This window comes from Caretta caretta, chromosome 13 (genome assembly GCF_965140235.1).
Source record: "Caretta caretta isolate rCarCar2 chromosome 13, rCarCar1.hap1, whole genome shotgun sequence".
Taxonomy (NCBI): Eukaryota; Metazoa; Chordata; order Testudines; family Cheloniidae; genus Caretta; species Caretta caretta.
Genome location: NC_134218.1, coordinates 2348688 through 2367825, shown reverse-complemented (window position 1 = coordinate 2367825; position 19138 = coordinate 2348688). Strand labels below are relative to the sequence as shown.

The 19138-nt window shown below is 44.6% G+C and overlaps 1 protein-coding gene across 3 annotated transcripts in view; it reads left to right on the top strand.

Annotated features, from left to right (window-relative positions):
• The first annotated feature begins 1509 nt into the window (after positions 1–1509).
• The window catches only part of ASXL1 (ASXL transcriptional regulator 1), a 31243-nt gene continuing 13614 nt past the window's right edge, over positions 1510–19138 (top strand). Inside the window, exons 1-3 of one of the 3 annotated variants that reach the window (XM_048819465.2) lie at positions 1510–1847; positions 11387–11487; positions 14493–14601. In XM_048819465.2, coding sequence (XP_048675422.1) covers positions 1788–1847; positions 11387–11487; positions 14493–14601 — 270 coding nt within the window. In that variant the 5' untranslated portion in view covers positions 1510–1787. Of the gene's footprint in view, positions 1848–11386; positions 11488–11818; positions 12422–14492; positions 14602–19138 lie in introns of those variants that run through there. The other 2 variants (XM_048819463.2, XM_075118641.1) reach the window with 2 other exon arrangements.

The window sequence follows — 19138 nt, the reverse complement described above, 5'->3', positions numbered from 1 at the left end:
AAACTAAGCAAGGCCAAACAGGGGAGATATGAAAGACCAATGCTGAATAAAGCACCTTTATGTATAGTTTAACAAATGATACAGAGAATCAGGGAACTGGATTGGCTGGCTATATGGATACTTGGGGCAGCTTGCTATTGGATAAGTATGCTGGGAAAAAGGATGTATAAAAGCCTGTGTAACTTCCTGCTCTGTTGTGCAGGATTTGAGATTTTATTCTCCCTGTACCTTTTTGCAGCTGCAAATAAACTTTTCTGCTTCTCCACCCCGTTGTGATTATTGGGTGTAGCACACCGGGCAACCAACCACTCAAACTGTTGTTCAGCCTCTCGGCACTGGGTGCCGGCAACAGCTCTGAGTGGAGGGAGGTGTATGGCTCTGGGGGGGGGGGGTGGTCACACGGGGGTGAATGGCTCTGAGTGGGGGGAGGTGTATGGCTCTGGGGGGGGTGGTCACACGGGGGTGAATGGCTCTGAGTGGGGGGGGTGTCTATGGCTCCGGGGGGGGTGGTCACACGGGGGTCAATGGCTCGGGGGGGGGTGGTCACACGGGGGTCAATGGCTCTGAGTGGGGGGGGTCCATGGCTCCGGGGGGGGTCACACGGGGGTCAATGGCTCTGGGGGGGGTGGTCACACGGGGGTGAATGGCTCTGAGTGGGGGGAGGTGTATGGCTCTGGGGGGGGTGGTCACACGGGGGTGAATGGCTCTGAGTGGGGGGGGTGGTCACACGGGGGTGAATGGCTCGGGGGGGTGGTCACACGGGGGTGAATGGCTCTGAGTGGGGGGGGTCTATGGCTCGGGGGGGGTGGTCACACGGGGGTGAATGGCTCTGAGTGGGGGGGGTGGTCACACGGGGGTCAATGGCTCTGAGTGGGGGGGGTCAATGGCTCGGGGGGGGGGTGGTCACACGGGGGTCAATGGCTCTGAGTGGGGGGGGTCAATGGCTCGGGGGGGGTGGTCACACGGGGGTCAATGGCTCTGAGTGGGGGGGTGGTCACACGGGGGTCAATGGCTCTGAGTGGGGGGGGTGGTCACACGGGGGTCAATGGCTCGGGGGGGGTGGTCACACGGGGGTCAATGGCTCTGAGTGGGGGGGGAGGGTGTCGGTAATGAGGCCTGAGGTGGCTCCTACGAGATCCCGGGGTCAGGGCAGGGAGCCGCTGGAGAAGGGGCCTGCGGGGCTGCCGGAGCCCCCCACCGGCGTGTGGGGACAATGGCCGCCCCGGGCACGGAAGCCGGGCCCGGCGGGGCCCTGTCAGCTAACGTGGGCAGGGCCATCACGGCTCAAGCCCAGCGTGCTTCCGTCACCGGCACGCCGGCCCTCGGCGGCCTGGTGCCGGAGAGCCTGCTGGGAGGTGTAGTCTCGGGGCTGCAGCGGCCCGTTCGCCGTTCGCGCCGGGCCGCGGTGGGACTACAATTCCCATCAGACCCTGCGGGTTGTTTTCCTTCAAACGGAAAAGCTCCCCGCCTCTTCCCCCCGCCAGAGCCGAGCGCGGGGGTTGGATTGTCCTGCCGAGGCCACCGTTGAGGAGGTCCCTCCCCCTCCACCTCGGAGCCCTTTGACCCCGTTGTTATGTCGGGCCTGAGCCGCCACTGCTGCTGCATTCCATAGCGCCCGGGAGCTACCCCTCCCCTTGCCTCGCGCCCTCCCTGCCGCCGGCCGCGCCAGCCCCGCCCCCCGGCTAACGGTCCGCACCCGCACCGCGCGCTCCCGCCTCCGAACCCCGGCCCGCGTGCCCGCGCCCCGGCCCCCCACACCTCTCCCCTCAGCCCGGAGCAGGAGGAAGATGAAGGAGATGAAGCAGCGGAGGAAGAAGGAGCGCACGTGGGCTGAGGCCGCCCGCCTGGTGAGGGGGAGATCCCCCCAGGAAGCGGGGCGGGGAGGCCCCGCGGTGGCCGGGGCTGGGGAAACACCCTGCCCCCGTGACTAGCGGGGCCCGTGCTGGGCAGGGAGGGGCCCTGCGGGAAGGGTTGTGAGGAGACGGACCCCGGTGTACAATGGGGAGAGGGCGGAGATCGCCTTCCCTCGGGGCGAGGTGAACCCCCCCCCTCGGAGGGAAGATGGGATGTCTCCCAGAGAGGGGCCCGGGCACGCTGGGGGGCTCCCCAGTGCAGCCAGGGCAGTGGTCGCTCCAGGGGGTTGGGCGCAGGGGGGGACACCCCACCCTGTGAGTAGAAGGGGCCTGGCTCCAAGGGAGCTGAGAGACACCTCCTGAGGCTGCTTAGCGTTATCTGTGTTGCTGTCGTGCCTAGGAGTCCCCATCCTGGACCAGGACCCCTTTGTGCATGCTTGGTGCTGTGCAAACAAAATAAAGAGCTGGTCCCTGCGCCAAGGATCCTGCAGAGAGGCCAACATCCCCCTCCCACCCAATCTGGACATTGCTTTTCCCATACAAGAAAAGAGAGAGAGAGAGAGAGCAACCTCCTCCCCATCTTCAATATGAGATGGGAAAGAGAGGAGGCTGCTTCTAGAGCACAACACCCCCCCACACACATCCAGCCCAACATAATCACAGCATGACTTCTTCTGTAGAAAGGTGGAGAGTCACAGCTCCCACCATTACAACTCTGCCCGCTCCTTTTTTCACCTCCATCCCTCAAGAGAAAGAGATAAATTACTAGCCTCTTTTCTCTGTATATTACTGGTAGGAAGAAAGGGAATGGTTCTAGTCCTAACACATGCACACTCTGTACTGCCAGCAGGGTCTTCATTGCAAACTACAGGAGTGCTTCCAGAAACACTACCTCTATAGTTGCAAAGAGTCCTGTGGCACCTTCTAGACTAACAAATGTATTGGAGCATAAGCTTTTGTGGGCAAATACCCACTTCGTCGGATGCATGCATCCGACGAAGTGGGTATTCGCCCACGAAAGCTTATGCTCCAATATGTCTGTTAGTCTAGAAGGTGCCACTCTTAGTCTGGATCTGTAAAAGTGGCAAACATGTCTACCTCTCTGATACTTTACCTCGACAGTATCCTCTTGAGAGACTGTCATATTACATGGGGGAAGGGTCTACTGTTAGATATTTCTCCCTTCCAGATTGCCAGGTTTGTGGGGGCTTCTCTCAGAGAGGGTGAGAAACAGGTCCTTTCACATGCTCTCACACATATTACCAAGGGGAAGGAATGGGTCTTCTAGAAAGAGATTCTCCTTTAACCATGGAAAGAGGAGGATTTTCTCTTTTAGAAAGGTGTGACCACACACCCCATTTATGGTGGTTGGATAAGGCATTTTTCTGGAGAGGCCTTCAGCAGTTTGTAAGCATTGCTTAGATTTCTCAGTATCTGTCTTACAGTATCTTCTCAAATGGTATGAATAGATAGTCTGACGAGGCATTGACAAGGTCTGAGGTGATTTCTTCACCGTAGAAAATGGTACTGTTTGTTAGAGAGCCTTTAATTTTTCTGCTTGGTTCAATTTTACTTACAGGTCAGCAAAGTCCGGGCGGTAGTATAGTAACCATTCTCAGTTTTGTCAGGTCCTACTTCTTATTCTGCTTTCCCTTCTTAGATTTATTTAAACCTCCTTGGAAGGGATCATAGCTTGAGGTCCAGAAAACATTACTGTCAGGAATTTCCTTCATGGCAACAAGCTTCTCCCTGACACCACTAGTATGGGGAAACTAGGTATTGTAAAGGCTATGGTGTTCAAGCGTACATGAAAACATAAATATCCCTCCTGTCTACCAAAGGGCTTTACTTGTTTAGTGTCTTCATGGTCAACATTTTCATTTGGTCATAAGCATGTTCTTGTAACAAATCTGGTATGTGTGTGGTTAATTTTGTGGCATGTATTTTCATCAGTTTTTTAAAAATTCCATTCATTCAAGTGGCAGATTTCTAGAATAAGTACCTGCTTTGGTTATAAGAACATAACGGCCATACTGGGTCAGACCAAAGGTCCATCTAGCCCAGTATCCTGTCTTCCTACAGTGACCAATGCTGGGTGCCACAGAGGGAATGAACAGAACAGGTAATCATCAAGCAATCCATCCCGTCACCCATTCCCAGCTTCTGATAAACAGAGGCTAGGAACACCATTAATTATGTCCATTAATACTATCCTATTGGAGCCTTGCTGTACAGGCAAGTCTCATCTTAAGCTGGGGTTACGTTCCACAGTCAGTGCGTAAAGCGAAAATTGCGTATAGTCAAAATTACATTGAATGTAAGGGTGGGCGGAATCGCCCACACTACAGGTACAGTATTTAAATTGTTATTTTTCTCTTTTTTGTTTGTTTATTTTTGCCAACCGTGCAAAGCTGAATTCATGCGTGTTAAATGCACGTAAGATGAGACTCGCCTGTATTCTGTTGCCTATCACCATGTGGGACAAACCTGTCTTTTATAAAAGAACTAAAGCCAGATCTTAATCTGGAATCCAGAGGTCAACTGTAAAATCTAAAATGGAAACAAATTTTTAAAAAGTCTGTACCAAATAAGAAAATATAAACCCACCAAGAAACTAGAATCAAACTAAAATTTTTAAAAGAGGAGGAAAAGACGGGAATATGGGCCAGTTGATCCAAGTGGAAATTGAACTCTTCAACTGTTGTCTGAACAGTTGGTGCCTTTAATACCCAGCCCCTTAATTCAGTTCATAACGCTCTCCATTTCAACTCTTTTGGAGTGGGAGAATAGTCACGTTGCAAATGGCACACTCAGCTTTTTGCATGCTTTATTGTGCTGATTGTTGCTGCTATCTACTTTTAATGCTGATTGGAAAAAGTTTGTTTTGTTTTGTTTTTTCCTCCAGGAACCAAAATGTCTTCACAATAAACTTTAAAAAAATAAAATCCATGAATGTAAGTGACTAGGGGAGGCACAGTGATCCTGCTATCTCCATGTGGATACTAGTGGATTAGATAGTTTTTCTTCTAAGCTCTGTTTGGGCCAAAGGCACTTGATCATTGATTTACTGGCACAAGATACTTTGTGTGTAGTATGTTGGCATCTATATAAATAATAATAAATGCGTCTTGGGGTTTTTTGTTATGTATTTTATGTATCAAGGTTATGTACCAGATCATGTAGACATTTAATAAGAGCTGGACAATTGTCTTGGGTCCATCCGATTTGGCTTTGCATCCAGTGGATTCTAGTAGTTATTCTAGCTTTTCCTGAATAGGACTTGCTTGCACGCAAGAGGAGATTCCCAGGGCTGACCAACAAAGAAAACATAAGAATGTTCTGATGCAGTATGGCCAGTGGTCCATTTAGCCCTATATCCTGGCTTTTGATAGTGGCCAATGCCATATGCTTCAGAGGGAAAGAACAGGACAGGGCAGTTATTGCGTGATCTATCCCCTGTTGTCCAGTCCCAGCCTCTGGCCGTCGGAGTCTTAGGGACACTCAGAGCATGCGGTTGTATCCATGACCATCTTGGCTAATAGGCATTGATGGATCTTTCCTCCATGAATTTACCTAAATCTTTTTGGAACCCAGTTATAATTTTGGCCTTCATAACGTCCCTTTGCAACGAATTCCACAGGTTAGCTGTGTGTAGTGTGAAGAAGTACTTCGCTATATAACCTATTCAGACTAGAATGTCTGCCTTCTGGTAGCTTGTATTGTCCTTTGTGTGAAGATTATTATTTTTGAGCTCACTTGACTTTGACTTTCGCTCTTCTCCTGCTCTTCAAGCTAAAAGTTGCAGCTGGAAAAAAACTAGTGCCAGGTTCATGCTCAGAAGTGCTTCAGCCCGCATCTCCTGTGTGGGTCCTAGTCTTGTGGGTGGAATACTTGAATGTAGGCACTTGGGGTCACCTGCCAGCAGAGCAGCCCCAGTGTGGGGAAAAGACTAAGGTTATATGTGCACTAGAAATGCTACAGCTGTGCCACTGTAGTGTAGACACTTATTATAGCGAAGGAAGGGGTTCTTCCATCGCTGTAGTAAATCCACCTCTCTGAGAGGAGGTATCTAGGTTGAAGGAAAAATTCTTCCATTGACCTAGCACTGTCTACATTGGGGCTTAGGTCAGCTTAATTTACATTTCTTGGGGGAGTGTGTGAATTTTTCACACCCTCTGAGTAATGTAGCTAGATCAACTTAACTTTCTAGTGTAGACCAGTGCTAAGTCTGCTTGCATAATTTTTCTCGCCACCCAACACACTAAACTCTGTGGTAACTCACTGCTTATTGGCTGTCCAAAAAGTAAGTCTGCAACTCATCTACTTTGGCAACTCATTAGTAGTAATTTAATGGCATAGCACCCATGTTAGTTAATCCTCACTGGTATCTGGTCTACCAGTGAATCTCTTCATGGATGTCATTTGTTACCTTCCTCATGGTTGGTGCCTCTCCCTATGTGCATTAAGTGTATGAGGTCTCTAAACCCCAGCTTCATCTTTGTTCTATTTCTGGTTTGTCATTGGCTCAACCTCATACCAGATTATCCTCTTAGGGAGACCAAGCCTTTCCTAGCTGTTCTGGGTTGTGGGGCTCCTTTCAAGCTGATCTTAAATCCATTAAAAATAGATGTTTGTTTAGTACTAGGCTTTACCACACCCCTGTCAAAGTGTTTTTAATTTGACTCTGTTACATTTTTTATTCTGTTAGATGCCTCCATGGATGGGAAGGAAAAGAACTTTTTGCAGCTTCTAGTCCTGTGGAGTGAATTGTTTGCACATACTTTTTTTTTTTTTAAACAGAATTTTGAGATTCAGTGTAGTACATAAAAAGAAAAGGAGTACTTGTGGCACCTTAGAGACTAACCAATTTATTTGAGCATGAGCTTTCGTGAGCTACAGCTCACTTCATCGGATGCATACCGTGGAAACTGCAGCAGACTTTATATACACACAGAGAATATGAAACAATACCTCCTCCCACCCCACTGTCCTGCTGGTAATAGCTTATCTAAAGTGATCATCAAGTTGGGCCATTTCCAGCACAAATCCAGGTTTTCTCACCCTCCACCCCCCCACACAAATTCACTCTCCTGCTGGTGATAGCCCATCCAAAGTGACAACTGTCTACACAATGTTCATGATAATCAGGCACCTTAGAGACTAGCCAGTTTGTTTGAGCATGAGCTTTCGTGGGCTGCAGCTCACTTCATCGGATGCGTGCCGTGGAGACTGCAGCAGACTTTATATACGCACAGAGAGTGTGAGGCAGTGCCTCCTCCTGCCCCACTGTCCTGCTGGTGGTGGCTTGTCTGGAGTGATCGTCGGGTTAGGCCATTTCCAGCGCAGGTCCGGGTTTTCTCGCCCTCCACCCCCCCACACGGATTCACTCTCCTGCTGGTGATGGCCCATCCGGGGTGACAACTCTCTGCACAGTGTGCATGGTGGTCAGGTTGGGCCATTTCCTGCACAAATCCAGGGGTGAGAGAACCTGGATTTGTGCAGGAAATGGCCCAACTTGATTATCATGCACATTGTGTAGAGAGTTGTCACTTTGGATGGGCTATCACCAGCAGGAGAGTGAATTTGTGTGGGGGGGTGGAGGGTGAGAAAACCTGGATTTGTGCTGGAAATGGCCCAACTTGATGATCACTTTAGATAAGCTATTACCAGCAGGACAGTGGGGTGGGAGGAGGTATTGTTTCATATTCTCTGTGTGTATATAAAGTCTGCTGCAGTTTCCACGGTATGCATCCGATGAAGTGAGCTGTAGCTCACGAAAGCTCATGCTCAAATAAATTGGTTAGTCTCTAAGGTGCCACAAGTCCTCCTTTTCTTTTTGCGAATACAGACTAACATGGCTGTTACTCTGAAAAGTGTAGTACATATAGCCACAGGGAATATTGAACAGGTGTGTTCAGGTATATATACCTGTTCATAGAATCATAGATATATGTTCATATATATACAGGTATATATACCTGTTCATTATAAATCTGAGGATTATATTGCTAGTCTAGTAGCAGGGTAATTGGAAGAGTGCCATAAAGGTTCACAGTTAGGGTCTTTGGGAAGGCAGGAAATGGAAATATTACAAACAACACATTCAATTTCTGTGGTAAGTGTTGTCTTATCCCAGTGGTACTCAAACTTTTGTGCTGGTGACCCCTTTCACATAGGAAGCCTCTGAGTGCGACCCCCTTTATAAATTAAAAACACTTTAAAATATATTTAACACCATTATAAATGCTGGAGGCAAAGTGGGTTTGGGGTGGAGCCTGACACCTCGCGATCCCCCATGTAATAACCTTGTGACCCCCGAGGGGTGCTGCCCCCCAGTTTGAGAACCCCCAAGATATTCCTTCTGGCCAGTGCTCAATACTGCATTAATAGGTTCCTAATGGAGCCACGATATCCTGCCATAATCAGCCAGAGGAGGCCTTGCTTCAGTGCATGCAGGGCCTTTCAGGGTAGGTGAAGGAATGAGAGAGAATCTTGTTGGATGCTTTCTCTTCCAGCTCTAACACTTAAAAGTAGTCATACATCTGATACAGTTGGGGGTAGGAACTGTTCTGAGCAGGGCTTTTTGTTTCTGGCAGTAAGTATTCACTCATTCTCCATTGTGGGCTGTGTTTTATTTGGTTGCATTGAGTTCAGTGTTTTCCAGATGCATTATGGGCCGTGAAGGTTTTTCTTGATTTGGGAAACATGAATGTTCCATTTCGTGCCTCTCACATTTGACTGTTGAGTGATGTGTTGTCCACATCAGATGCCCATTTCATTTGGGTGATGAAGGGTGACAGTGTCTGATGATGGCACTGAATTATTGTACCCCAAAGAAAACTTGATCAGTGCAGGAGACTGTAGTAGAGCTGTACTGCCTCCAAATAAAAATGGTTTATTCCATTTAAATATGGAATATGGAATTTATTCCAATTAAATAGCTCACGAAAGCTCATGCTCAAATAAATTGGTTAGTCTCTAAGGTGCCACAAGTACTCCTTTTCTTTTTGCGAATACAGACTAACACGGCTGTTACTCTGAAACCTGTCATTTAAATATAGGTTATCATACTGCTTGCAGTTCTGGCCGTCCCATCTCAAAAATATATTAGAATTGGAAAAGGTGCAGAGAAGGGCAACAAAACTGTTTAAGGGTATGGAACGACTTCCATACGAAGAGAGATTAAAAAGACTGGGACTGTTTCGCTTAGAGAAGAGACAGCTAAGGGGGCATATGACAGAGGTCTACAAAGTGATGAATAGTGTGGAGAAAGTGAATAAGGAAGTGTTGTTTGCCCCTTCATATAACACAAAACCTAGGGTCACTCAATGAAATTCATAGGCAACAGGTTTAGAACAAACATAAGGAAGTACTTTTTCACACAGCACACATTCAACCTGTGGAACTCATTGCCAGGGAATTTGGGAAGGCAAAAATTAGAACTGAGTTCAAAAAAGAAGTAGAAAAATTCATGGGGGATAGGTACATCAATGGCTGTTAGCCAAAAAGGCCAAGGATACAACCCCATACCCTGGGTGTCCCTAAACCTGTAACTGCCCCAAGCTGAGACTGGATGACCAGGGGTGGATCGCTTGAAAATTGCCTTGTTTTCCCTCTGAAGCTTCTGACACTGGCCACTGTCGGAAGACAGGATACTGGGCTATAGGTGGACCATTGGTCTGACCCAGTATGGCCATTCTTATGTTCTTATTTCTTGGGCTTTCATTGCATTTAACCATGGCTTTCACAATTCCAAACTTCCAGTCCCCTGGCAGGCTAATGCTATAGTGCTTTGTGTATTATTTTCAGATACTTAAATGTGACATGGTGGATATGATTTGGTTTTGCTTTTCTTGAGAAGTGTAGGTAGACTTTTAATTGCAGTACAACACTGGAGTGTGTCATTCAGTTTGGACTTTTTCTTTCCTTTAGGAGGCTGGGAAGTGGGGGTGATAGAGATGGTGACCTGCACTGTTTTCTTGCAGACAGTCCTGCTACTGTACCTTTCAAATGGAGACTTCAGTCATTGGTCCCTGACATGATGCTGCAGTGACTCAGTTCTAGACATTGCGGACATAAAAAGGGCATTCATTTTCTTCGCTCACTACTTGTACTAGTTGAATTGAAAGACAAAATTGCATTGCCAACTTGTATGAAGTACTGTCCCTCATAAAATCAGAATTGCATGTCATTGTGGCCATTGAGTTAGGGGAATTTATTAAATTATTACGAGCAGAATATCCCAGACTGAATATCTGTTGCCTCTTCTCTCAGGTACTTTAGGCTATATAGTGAAACATATTTTTACATTGGAGTTGCTATACTGGATCAGACTAGTGGTCATGTAGGCCAGTATTCTGTCTCTGACAGTACCCAGTATAAGTTGCTTCAGAGAAAGGTGCAAGAACTCCTGCAGAGCAGGCAGTTATGGAGTAACCTGCCCCTAGGGAAAGTTTCCTCTTAAATCTGAATAATTAAAGGTTGGCTTCAGCTCTGAAACGCTATGGTTTACATCTCTTCTGAAGCTTTGTTATTTTTAATATTTACGATTATAATTCTGGTTTTTCTTGTTATCCATATAAATGCCCAATTCTTTTTTGAATTCTGCTAAGTTGTTGGCTTCAATGATATTTTGTGGCAGAGAGTTCCACAGGCTTATTCAGCATTGTGTAAGGAAATATTTTATTTTGTCACTTTGAATTTGTCATCTTTCAGCTTAATTAAATGTCCCTTTGTTCTTGTACTATGAGACAGATGAAGAGAAGCTCCTCATCTACATTCTTTAGACCATTCATTACTTTATACCTTTGTCATATCCTCTCTTACTCATCTCTTTCTGAGACAAACAGTTCCAATTGTTTAAATCTTTCCATGCAAAAAATGTTTCCATGCCCCTAATCATTCTTATTACCAGTCTCTGAAACCCCTCTGTTTCTTCTGTATTCTTCTTGAGATGGGATGATCAGAACTGAATACAGTGTTCCAGCTGAGTTTGTACTATTGATTTATGTAATGACATTATTATTTGTAACTCCAACATGATAGATACTTAACAGATAGGTATGAAGAGAAAGTCTCTGCCCCAAAGAGCAAACAGTCTATATCTACTATGTTAATGTCTATTTCAGTGGAAGCCTTTGATTCTTTTATATATTTTAAAGGTTGTGTGCAGTAAGGGCTTTGTCTGATGTTTACGAAAGTCTGTGGGAAAGCATCCATTAACTTTAATGGTGCGGGATCAGTGCCTAATTCCCCAGCTCTCCCCTTCTCCCCATACTTGCACAATTGTACACTTAATTAGAGACCTGATGACAAAACAGGGCAAGCCATTTGTAGCCCTAGAAAAAGTGCAGGGATCATGCATATATACCGTAGTCTGCTCTTGGGTTAACCTGAATTTTGTAGCAGGTTTTCTTGTGGAGATATTAAGTTTTAGCAGACATATTCCTATATTTGAATCCCAACCCAGAAAACAATTCAGCGAATAAGAATAGAAAATGTTGAATGAAACTTTGGTATTTATATCTCTTCAGGTGTTGGAAAACTACTCTGATGCTCCTATGACCCCGAAACAGATTCTGCAGGTCATAGAGGCTGAGGGACTAAAGGAAATGAGGTCAGTATTGATCTTCTTGTTTATAATGAAGTGTGTGGAGTGTGGGGGAAGGTGGATAAAAAGGGCTGGATTACTTAGTGGAGTTCGCCGTCCTTTCTCTAATCCACCTTTCTTTTCTCTCTCTCTCTGTAGCCCAATAATTTGGGGTAAGAATATACTAGCTGTTTTTTCTTTAACTATTGCTACTGGAGGATTTCCAGTTTCTTGTAAACACGGAGTGAACATCTCTGCCTTTCAGTGGAGTTGTAAGATTTTTGTAAAATATTTTAAATGCCAACCACGTGTCTGGCTCTGATATAAATGCTTCTCCTTTGTGTGTTTCTTCTACAAATAAATTACTACTACTGGTCTTCCAGTGTTGGGCCTGTGTTTATGTAATGAGTCAAACTCAGTCCTCTGTAGAGCTTCACCTCTAGAGCAGAGACTCCTCCTTTTTCTGGGGTCAAGTAAGAAGCTTCCCTTATATACGCAAGTATACTGCTCTTTCTACATATTCTACCATACCACAGTGTTAATTCTGCTGTATTTTTTGTGGCCCTTGATATGGATCTCAGAACATATATCACCTGAAGAAGAGCCTGCACAGGAATGTAGGAAACTACAGGGATGGATGGAACCCCAGGTGTTGTCTTAAATTAATTTCCTGGAATTTCCATCTGCTTTTGTTGAATCTAGGAGAAAGGAGATACAAAATACCTTGTAGGTCAAAGGAAGTAGATGTTTGCTAGCCATCATGCTGCAAACTCCTTAACTTGGGTTACAAGATGAAAGTTCCCAAGTTTGACTGCACACAGTAAATCAAGCTATCTTTGGCAGTTCAGCATTCATTGACTCCCATGTGGGATGTTAACTCTGTGCTGTTCTAACTATGCTCTGTTTTTCTTTTTGGTTTATGAACTGTCTTCCACCATGTTGCCTGCATCACGGTTGAACTGCTGTATAACTATAGAAGGTAAATGAATCCCTTTGGGACTGAAGCAATTCAGACTGTTAACTTGTTTCTCATCTCACTATCCCTGAAATTAGGAAACAATCATGATGGTTTGAGTAGCGAACAGCTTCGTAATTAACAGACAGAGGTATAAGGTGTAGGAGTTACCATTGTTCAGAGGGACTGTGCCAGCATGCTTTGTTCCCTTGATAGCAGATCTGTTAGAACACCACTCGATACTCGGGGTTCCTCACAACTAGGTTTATAGTGGGAATGGACTTGGGTGATGGTTTCACAGCATGGTATGTAGAGAGTGGAATAAGGATGGGCTTATAGTGAAAAGCTCCATATTCCTTCTCTTTTAATCAGATATTCACTCTGCACTGACCTACTTTCTTTGATCAGTCCTTTTACCTAGAGAGGTAGCTGCACTATTTGAGGGTCTGTGAGCACTGTGCTGTCTTTACTAATGGCAATAACAGGGTATCTTTTCACTAGTGCAGATTTTCTTGCTGTCTTCCAAGCTTTGACTGGTAACTTATCAAAATGGGTATTTAAAACCAGGCTTCTCTGCGTGTGTGAAGTTAAATCCTTCAGAGCTAAATCATTTTTCTAGAAATTGGTATTTCCCTCCAGGTATATCTGCTTCCCTTCACCCAATTGTTAATTTTCTGCTTTGGGGAAAGATGGCTTTCTTTCTTTATCGTATAACTGAAAGGATCAAGTATTGTTCATAGACCCAGTGTCAAAATACCAACTGCCCACCAAGGCTGTGATCTTGTGTAGCTAAATAGCATTGAACGTTTTCAATATTTACATGAGGTGCTTGCAAAGAAAACCTAAGTTCTGAAAGAAGTAGCATGATGACTCAAGGGACACTCTGAACTAATGCACCCTGATTCTACGAAACACTCAGTAGTTGGAGTGCTGCCTTCCTGAAGAAGTGCAAAATAGCGATCCCCTGTGGTTTATGCAAGAGCAGAGGTCCAGTCTCATGGCTAAATTGTAGCTCCAATGAATGTTTTGACATCTCTTTTGTCTACTGTTTCAATTAGGGAAGTTAATCTTTTCCTTTCCTAAAACTTGTCCTGTGGCAGGTAATTTACTTGCAGCATTCTGCTCAGTGCAGAGGGGGAAAAGATGTGTAATTTACAGGAGAGCGAGTTGGGATTTCTCTGTGGTGTATAAAATGACACATGGTAACTTTGGCTACCTCCAAGGCTTGCAAATAAATGCCAAAAAGCAAACCAGCAGAAAAAAAAACTCAATCAAGATTAACTGAGAAGTTGTTCTAAACCCAGTTTTCGGTTTGAGAAGTTGAGACTCAATAGTTTAAGCTTTTGAGACTAAAACATTTCAATTAGACCAGTTTTCAGTTTCACTTTTAGTAATAGTGAACTCTTCCATTGCTTTAATAACGTCCCTTGCAGGCTCTAGAGGTAATGTTTTATATGTGCATGTGTGATTATGTGGAAAATCTGATGATGTGGTGTGTCACAAAGGTTTCATTAGCATGAGTGTGGGTTGAATGGTTTACTTACAAATGACAAACAACCACTAAGTTATGAGGGCCATCCAAAAAGAGTGCCGTTAAATCCTTTCTGTTACACTTTGCTAACATGTATTCTCTTTGTGTTACGTATATTGAAAGAAAACTATTTCAGAAATACTTGATTTTATAAACATTTTATTGATAGGGTTTTTTTGAGGTTCTCCATCTATAAAGTAAGGCTTCCTTAGTACCATGAATCCAGCTACAAAGAATTCAGAGAGAGAGCGAGAAAAATATCTCAAGTGATAAACCTCTAAAAATGACCTAGAATGGCTTGAACATTAGTATAATGTGCTGCTTTCCTATTATCTGAGACTTATCTCACTATGATGTGCCTTAGTGGTAAGCAGCTCAGATAGGAAAGCTATAATAGTGTTCAGACTTGTTGAGATCCTGTACCTTAAATCTCATCACCGTCCCTTCTGCTACCTGCCTTTGATTTAAAAAAAAGAAAAAAAATGCTGTAGGGTTTTGTGTATTATTTAAAAATTGGCAATTAGATACTCTAATCCTCATCTCCCTTTTTCTCTCTGGTTTCAGTGGCACTTCGCCCCTGGCCTGCCTCAATGCCATGCTACATTCCAATTCAAGGGGAGGTGATGGACTCTTTTACAAATTGCCTGGACGTATCAGCCTTTTCACACTCAAGGTGAATTGTGAACTCCTGTCTTCCAGGCTGGGGACAGAGTGTGAGGTCAACTTGTTACGTATTGCTGTTATTGTTAATCCATCACTGGTGATCGCTGTATGAGTTTAGCATACTGCCCTTGGTAACATCATGCGAAACAGAGGCTCTGGGATCCATAATTCTATACATGATGGTTCTTGTGCCTATAAGCTATATGTAATACATTTGTTTTTTAAATTTTATAATTCTTAAATTACACAAGCAAGATAAACTCTCTTCTTCCAGGACATGGAATGTCAGAATTTAGTTCATGCAGTCATAAAGGATAGAGCATCATCAAAATAATGAAACCTGTACGTTTCCCTTATACAGTATACTCCCGTTCATCCAAAATCCCATTACCCGAACCTTTGCATTATCCAAATCTCTTTCTTGTCCCCCATGTATCTCATGCTGGAAGACAAGAAAGGGATTTGAATAATGTGGAGGTTTGTATAATAGAGTAGATACTCCTGGTCAGGACCTCAAGGAGGAGAAAGACAAGCCCCTGGCTGTGGGGGAGGTCACTCTGCTGCTTAATGGATCCTGCAGCAGTGCAGGGAGGCCTGTTCAGCCCTGCTGTCATGAAAGTGAGTGAACAGGGCCATGGCAGTGGAGCTGCAGAGGCCTCCCTGCACTGCCGCAGGCGCAAGGAAGACTGCAGTCATCTGGCAGAGCAGAGTCCTGGCTGTGGGGTCTGTGCTTTGTCCTGCACCTTGCACCTGCAGGGATCAGGTTTCACTGGCAGGGAACCCTCTGCAGCCCCACTGTGAAGAGAGTAAGTGGGGAAGAGCAGATTTCTCCTTCCTCCCCCCGGCCAGGACTGTAAGGAAGATGAGACGGTTGAGTCCCTGACTGCAAGGGAGGCCACCTTGCTGCTGAATGGCTCCTGTTCCCTCCATTATCTGAACTCCCAGTTATCTGAATAAAATCCATGTACCCGTTGCTTTTCAGGTAGTCGGGAACTTATTGGATACCAATCTCAAAGGGATGCAGTCAGCTTACAGATAACATTTGTCTGAAAGTTTTGTACGGACAATAGTTACAAGTAACACCTAATATTACTATAATTAAAAAGTTAACCAAAAATCATTTTTCAGTTTGTTTACTCTGTGTTTGACAGCAATCTGCATAGTTCATTCTCTCCTCCATATTGTCTGTCTTTGTGATGAAAAGACCCTTAAAAACATCAACCAAGAAAAAGGAAAAAATATATAAATTTTTTGTTTAAGGAATTTTTTTTAAAAGTCAAGACTGTTTAAAGAGGCTTTACCTAACGTAGGTTTTTTAGTACAAGTTGACAGTCCCTTTAATTTGAAATATAGAAAAATATGCTTCTGCTCCTATATTTTTTTAGTGTCTCAGAGATGTTCCTCCTCTCCCACCCCACCTCCTCAAATGCACCTTTGAACCTCTCTCTTCCCCCAAAAGATGCCTTATGTTAATGTGTCATTCTGTGTTTGAAAATAGACTGAATTCCAAAATATTTTAATTTGCCATTTGTATAATCAATGAACATCACAAGTTTGGCATCTCTGCAGCTGTTTGCTGTTTGACACTGTTGTCTCTTTATCTCTAGGAATAAAAAGTGGCTAAATATTGTCACACAGTTTCTCAGCCCAAGAAAGAATAATTTTTCTGAATATTAAAAAAAAATACCCTCAGTAGTTACGCATGGACAAATATGAGCAAACTTTTATTTTTCTCAAGTGTGTTTGAGTTACACATCTGCAAAGGGTCCACAGAGCATGCCAGTAATTCAGTTCTACTATTTGAGAAGATGGTGTGCGAGTTAATTTAATTAAAATGAACTGTGCTGACTTCTGTTCTATTAGGAGCTTGAATCTATTGAAGTTCCAGGGGATTAAAATATGGAGGTGAAAAAATCAAGTAAAAGCTGAAAGTCTGCACTGCTGCTGTCTATGTTGGCAGCATGGTATGAGATCAGAATAAAACCAATGGATTCTGCCAGGAAGTGGTGGGACAGTGGGCCCACAGTTAGGCAAAGGCAAGGGCAGTAATGACAGCAGAAAGTAAAACTGCCTGCTAACACAGAAACGGAAGAGCAGTTATTCCTCCCACTGCTTACATTTGTGTGCTCACACACACTGCTGCTTTGCAAATTTAACTCTGGAACACTGGATTTTTAGACCTTAATATACATATGAAATGTTATATGAATGCATGAGTTTTTCTCTTTGCAGATCAAGCGTTATCTCATACAGCTCTCGAGTTCTAGCTCCATAATTCTTGCACGCGCACATTGTGCAATGCATCATAGTTGGACTGTTAAAAGATATGGGGGCACTTATATGATTATGAATTCTTTAAGTTAATTCTTGCTTGAAATTTTTGATCGTTTATAATTAGGGCTGTCAAGTGATTAAAAAAATTGCACGATTAATCGCACTGTTAATAATAGAATACCGTTTAAATATTTTCTGATGTTTTCTACATTTTCAAATATATTGATTTCAATTACTACACAGAATACAAAGTGTACAGTGCTCACTTTATATTTATTTTTGATTACAAATATTTGCACTGTAAAAACCAAAAGAAATAGTATATTTCAATTCACCTAATACAAGTACCGTAGTGCAATCTCTCTGTCATGAAAGTTGAACTTACAAATGTAGAATTTATGTACAAAAATAACTGCACGCAAAACTAAAACAATATAAAACTTTAGAACCTACAAGTTCACTCAGTCCTACTTCAACCAAACAAGTTTGGTTACAATTTGCAGGAGATAATGCTGCCCACCTCTGTTTACAATGTCACCTGAAAACAAGAACAGGTGTTCGCATGACACTGTTGTAGCTGGCATTGCAAGATATTTACGTACCAGATGCGGTAAAGATTCATATGTCCCTTCATGCTTCAACCACCATTCCAGAAGACATGCGTCCATGCTGATGATAGGTTCTGTTCAATAACGATCCAAAACGGAGCAGACCGACGCATGTTCATTTTCATCATCTGAGTCAGATGCTACCAGCAGAAGGTTGATTTTTTTTTTGGTGGTTCGGGTTCTGTAGTTTCCACATCAGAGTGTTGCTCTTTTTAAGACTTCTGAAAGCATGCTCCACACCTCGTCCCTCTCAGATTTTGGAAGGCACTTCAGATTCTTAAGCCTTGGGTCAAGTGCTGTATCTATCCTTAGAAATCTCACACTGGTACCTTCTTTGCATTTTGTCAAATCTGTAGTGAAAATGTTCTTAAAACAAACGTGCTGAGTCATCATTAGAGAATGCTATAACGTGAAATACAGCAGAATTTGGGTAAAACAGAACAAGAGACATACAATTCTCTCCCAAGGAGTTCAGTCACAAATTTAATTAATACGTTATTTTTTTAACGAGCATCATCAGCATGGAAGCATGTCCTCTGGAATGGTGGCCGAAGCATGAAGGGGCATATGAATCTTTAGCGCATCTGACACGTAAATATCTTGCAATGCCAGCTACAACAGTGCCATGCGAACACCTGTTCTCGGTTTCAGATGACATTGTAAACAAGACGTGGGCAGCATTATCTCCTGCAAATTGTAACCAAACTTGTTTGTCTGAGAGATTGGCTGAAGTAGGACTGAGTGGACTTGTAGGTTGTAAAGTTTTACATTGTTTTATTTTTGAACGCAGTTATTTTTGTACATAATTCTACATTTGTAAGTTCAACTTTCATGACAGAGAGATTGCACTACAGTACTAGTATTAGGTGAATTGAAATGAATGTTTAACATTGGCACATAAATACCTTGCAATGCCGGCTACAAAAGTGCCATGCGAATGCCTGTTCTCTCTTTCAGGTGACATTGTAAATAAGAAGTAGTCAGCAGTATCTCCTGTAAATGTAAACAAACTGGTTTGTCTTAGCAATTGGCTGAACAAGAAATAGGACTGAGTGGGCTTGTAGGCTCTAAAGCAGGGATGGGCAAACTTTTTGGCCTGAGGACCACATCGGGGTTCTGAAACTGTATGGAGGGCCAGGTAGCGAAGGCTGTGCCTCCCTAAACAACCTGGCCCCCACCCCCTGACTGCCCCCCTCAGAACCCCTGACCCATCCACACACACCTCCTCCTTGTCCCCTGACCACCACCCCCCCCGGAACCCCACCCCTTATCCAACACCCCCCGTCCCCTGACTGCCCTGACCCCTATCCACACCCCCAACCCCACCCGCTGACAGGCCCCCTGGGACTCCCACGCCTATCCAACTGCTCCCTGACCCCTTACCATGCCGCTCAGAGCACCAGGACTGGCAGCCGCGCTGCCCAGCTGGAGCCAGCCACACCGCTGCACAGTCTAGAGCACCGGGGCAGGCCGGCGGCTCTCGCAGCTGCGCTGCCCGGCAGGAGCTTGCAGCCATGCTACCCAGAGTGTTGGCGGCATGGCGAGCTGAGGTTGCGAGGGGGGGGGACAGCAGGGGAGGGGCCCGGGGGCTAGCCTCCATGGCCGGGAGCTCAAGCACCGGGCAGGACGGTCCCGCGGGCTGCAGTTTGCCCACCTCTGCTCTAA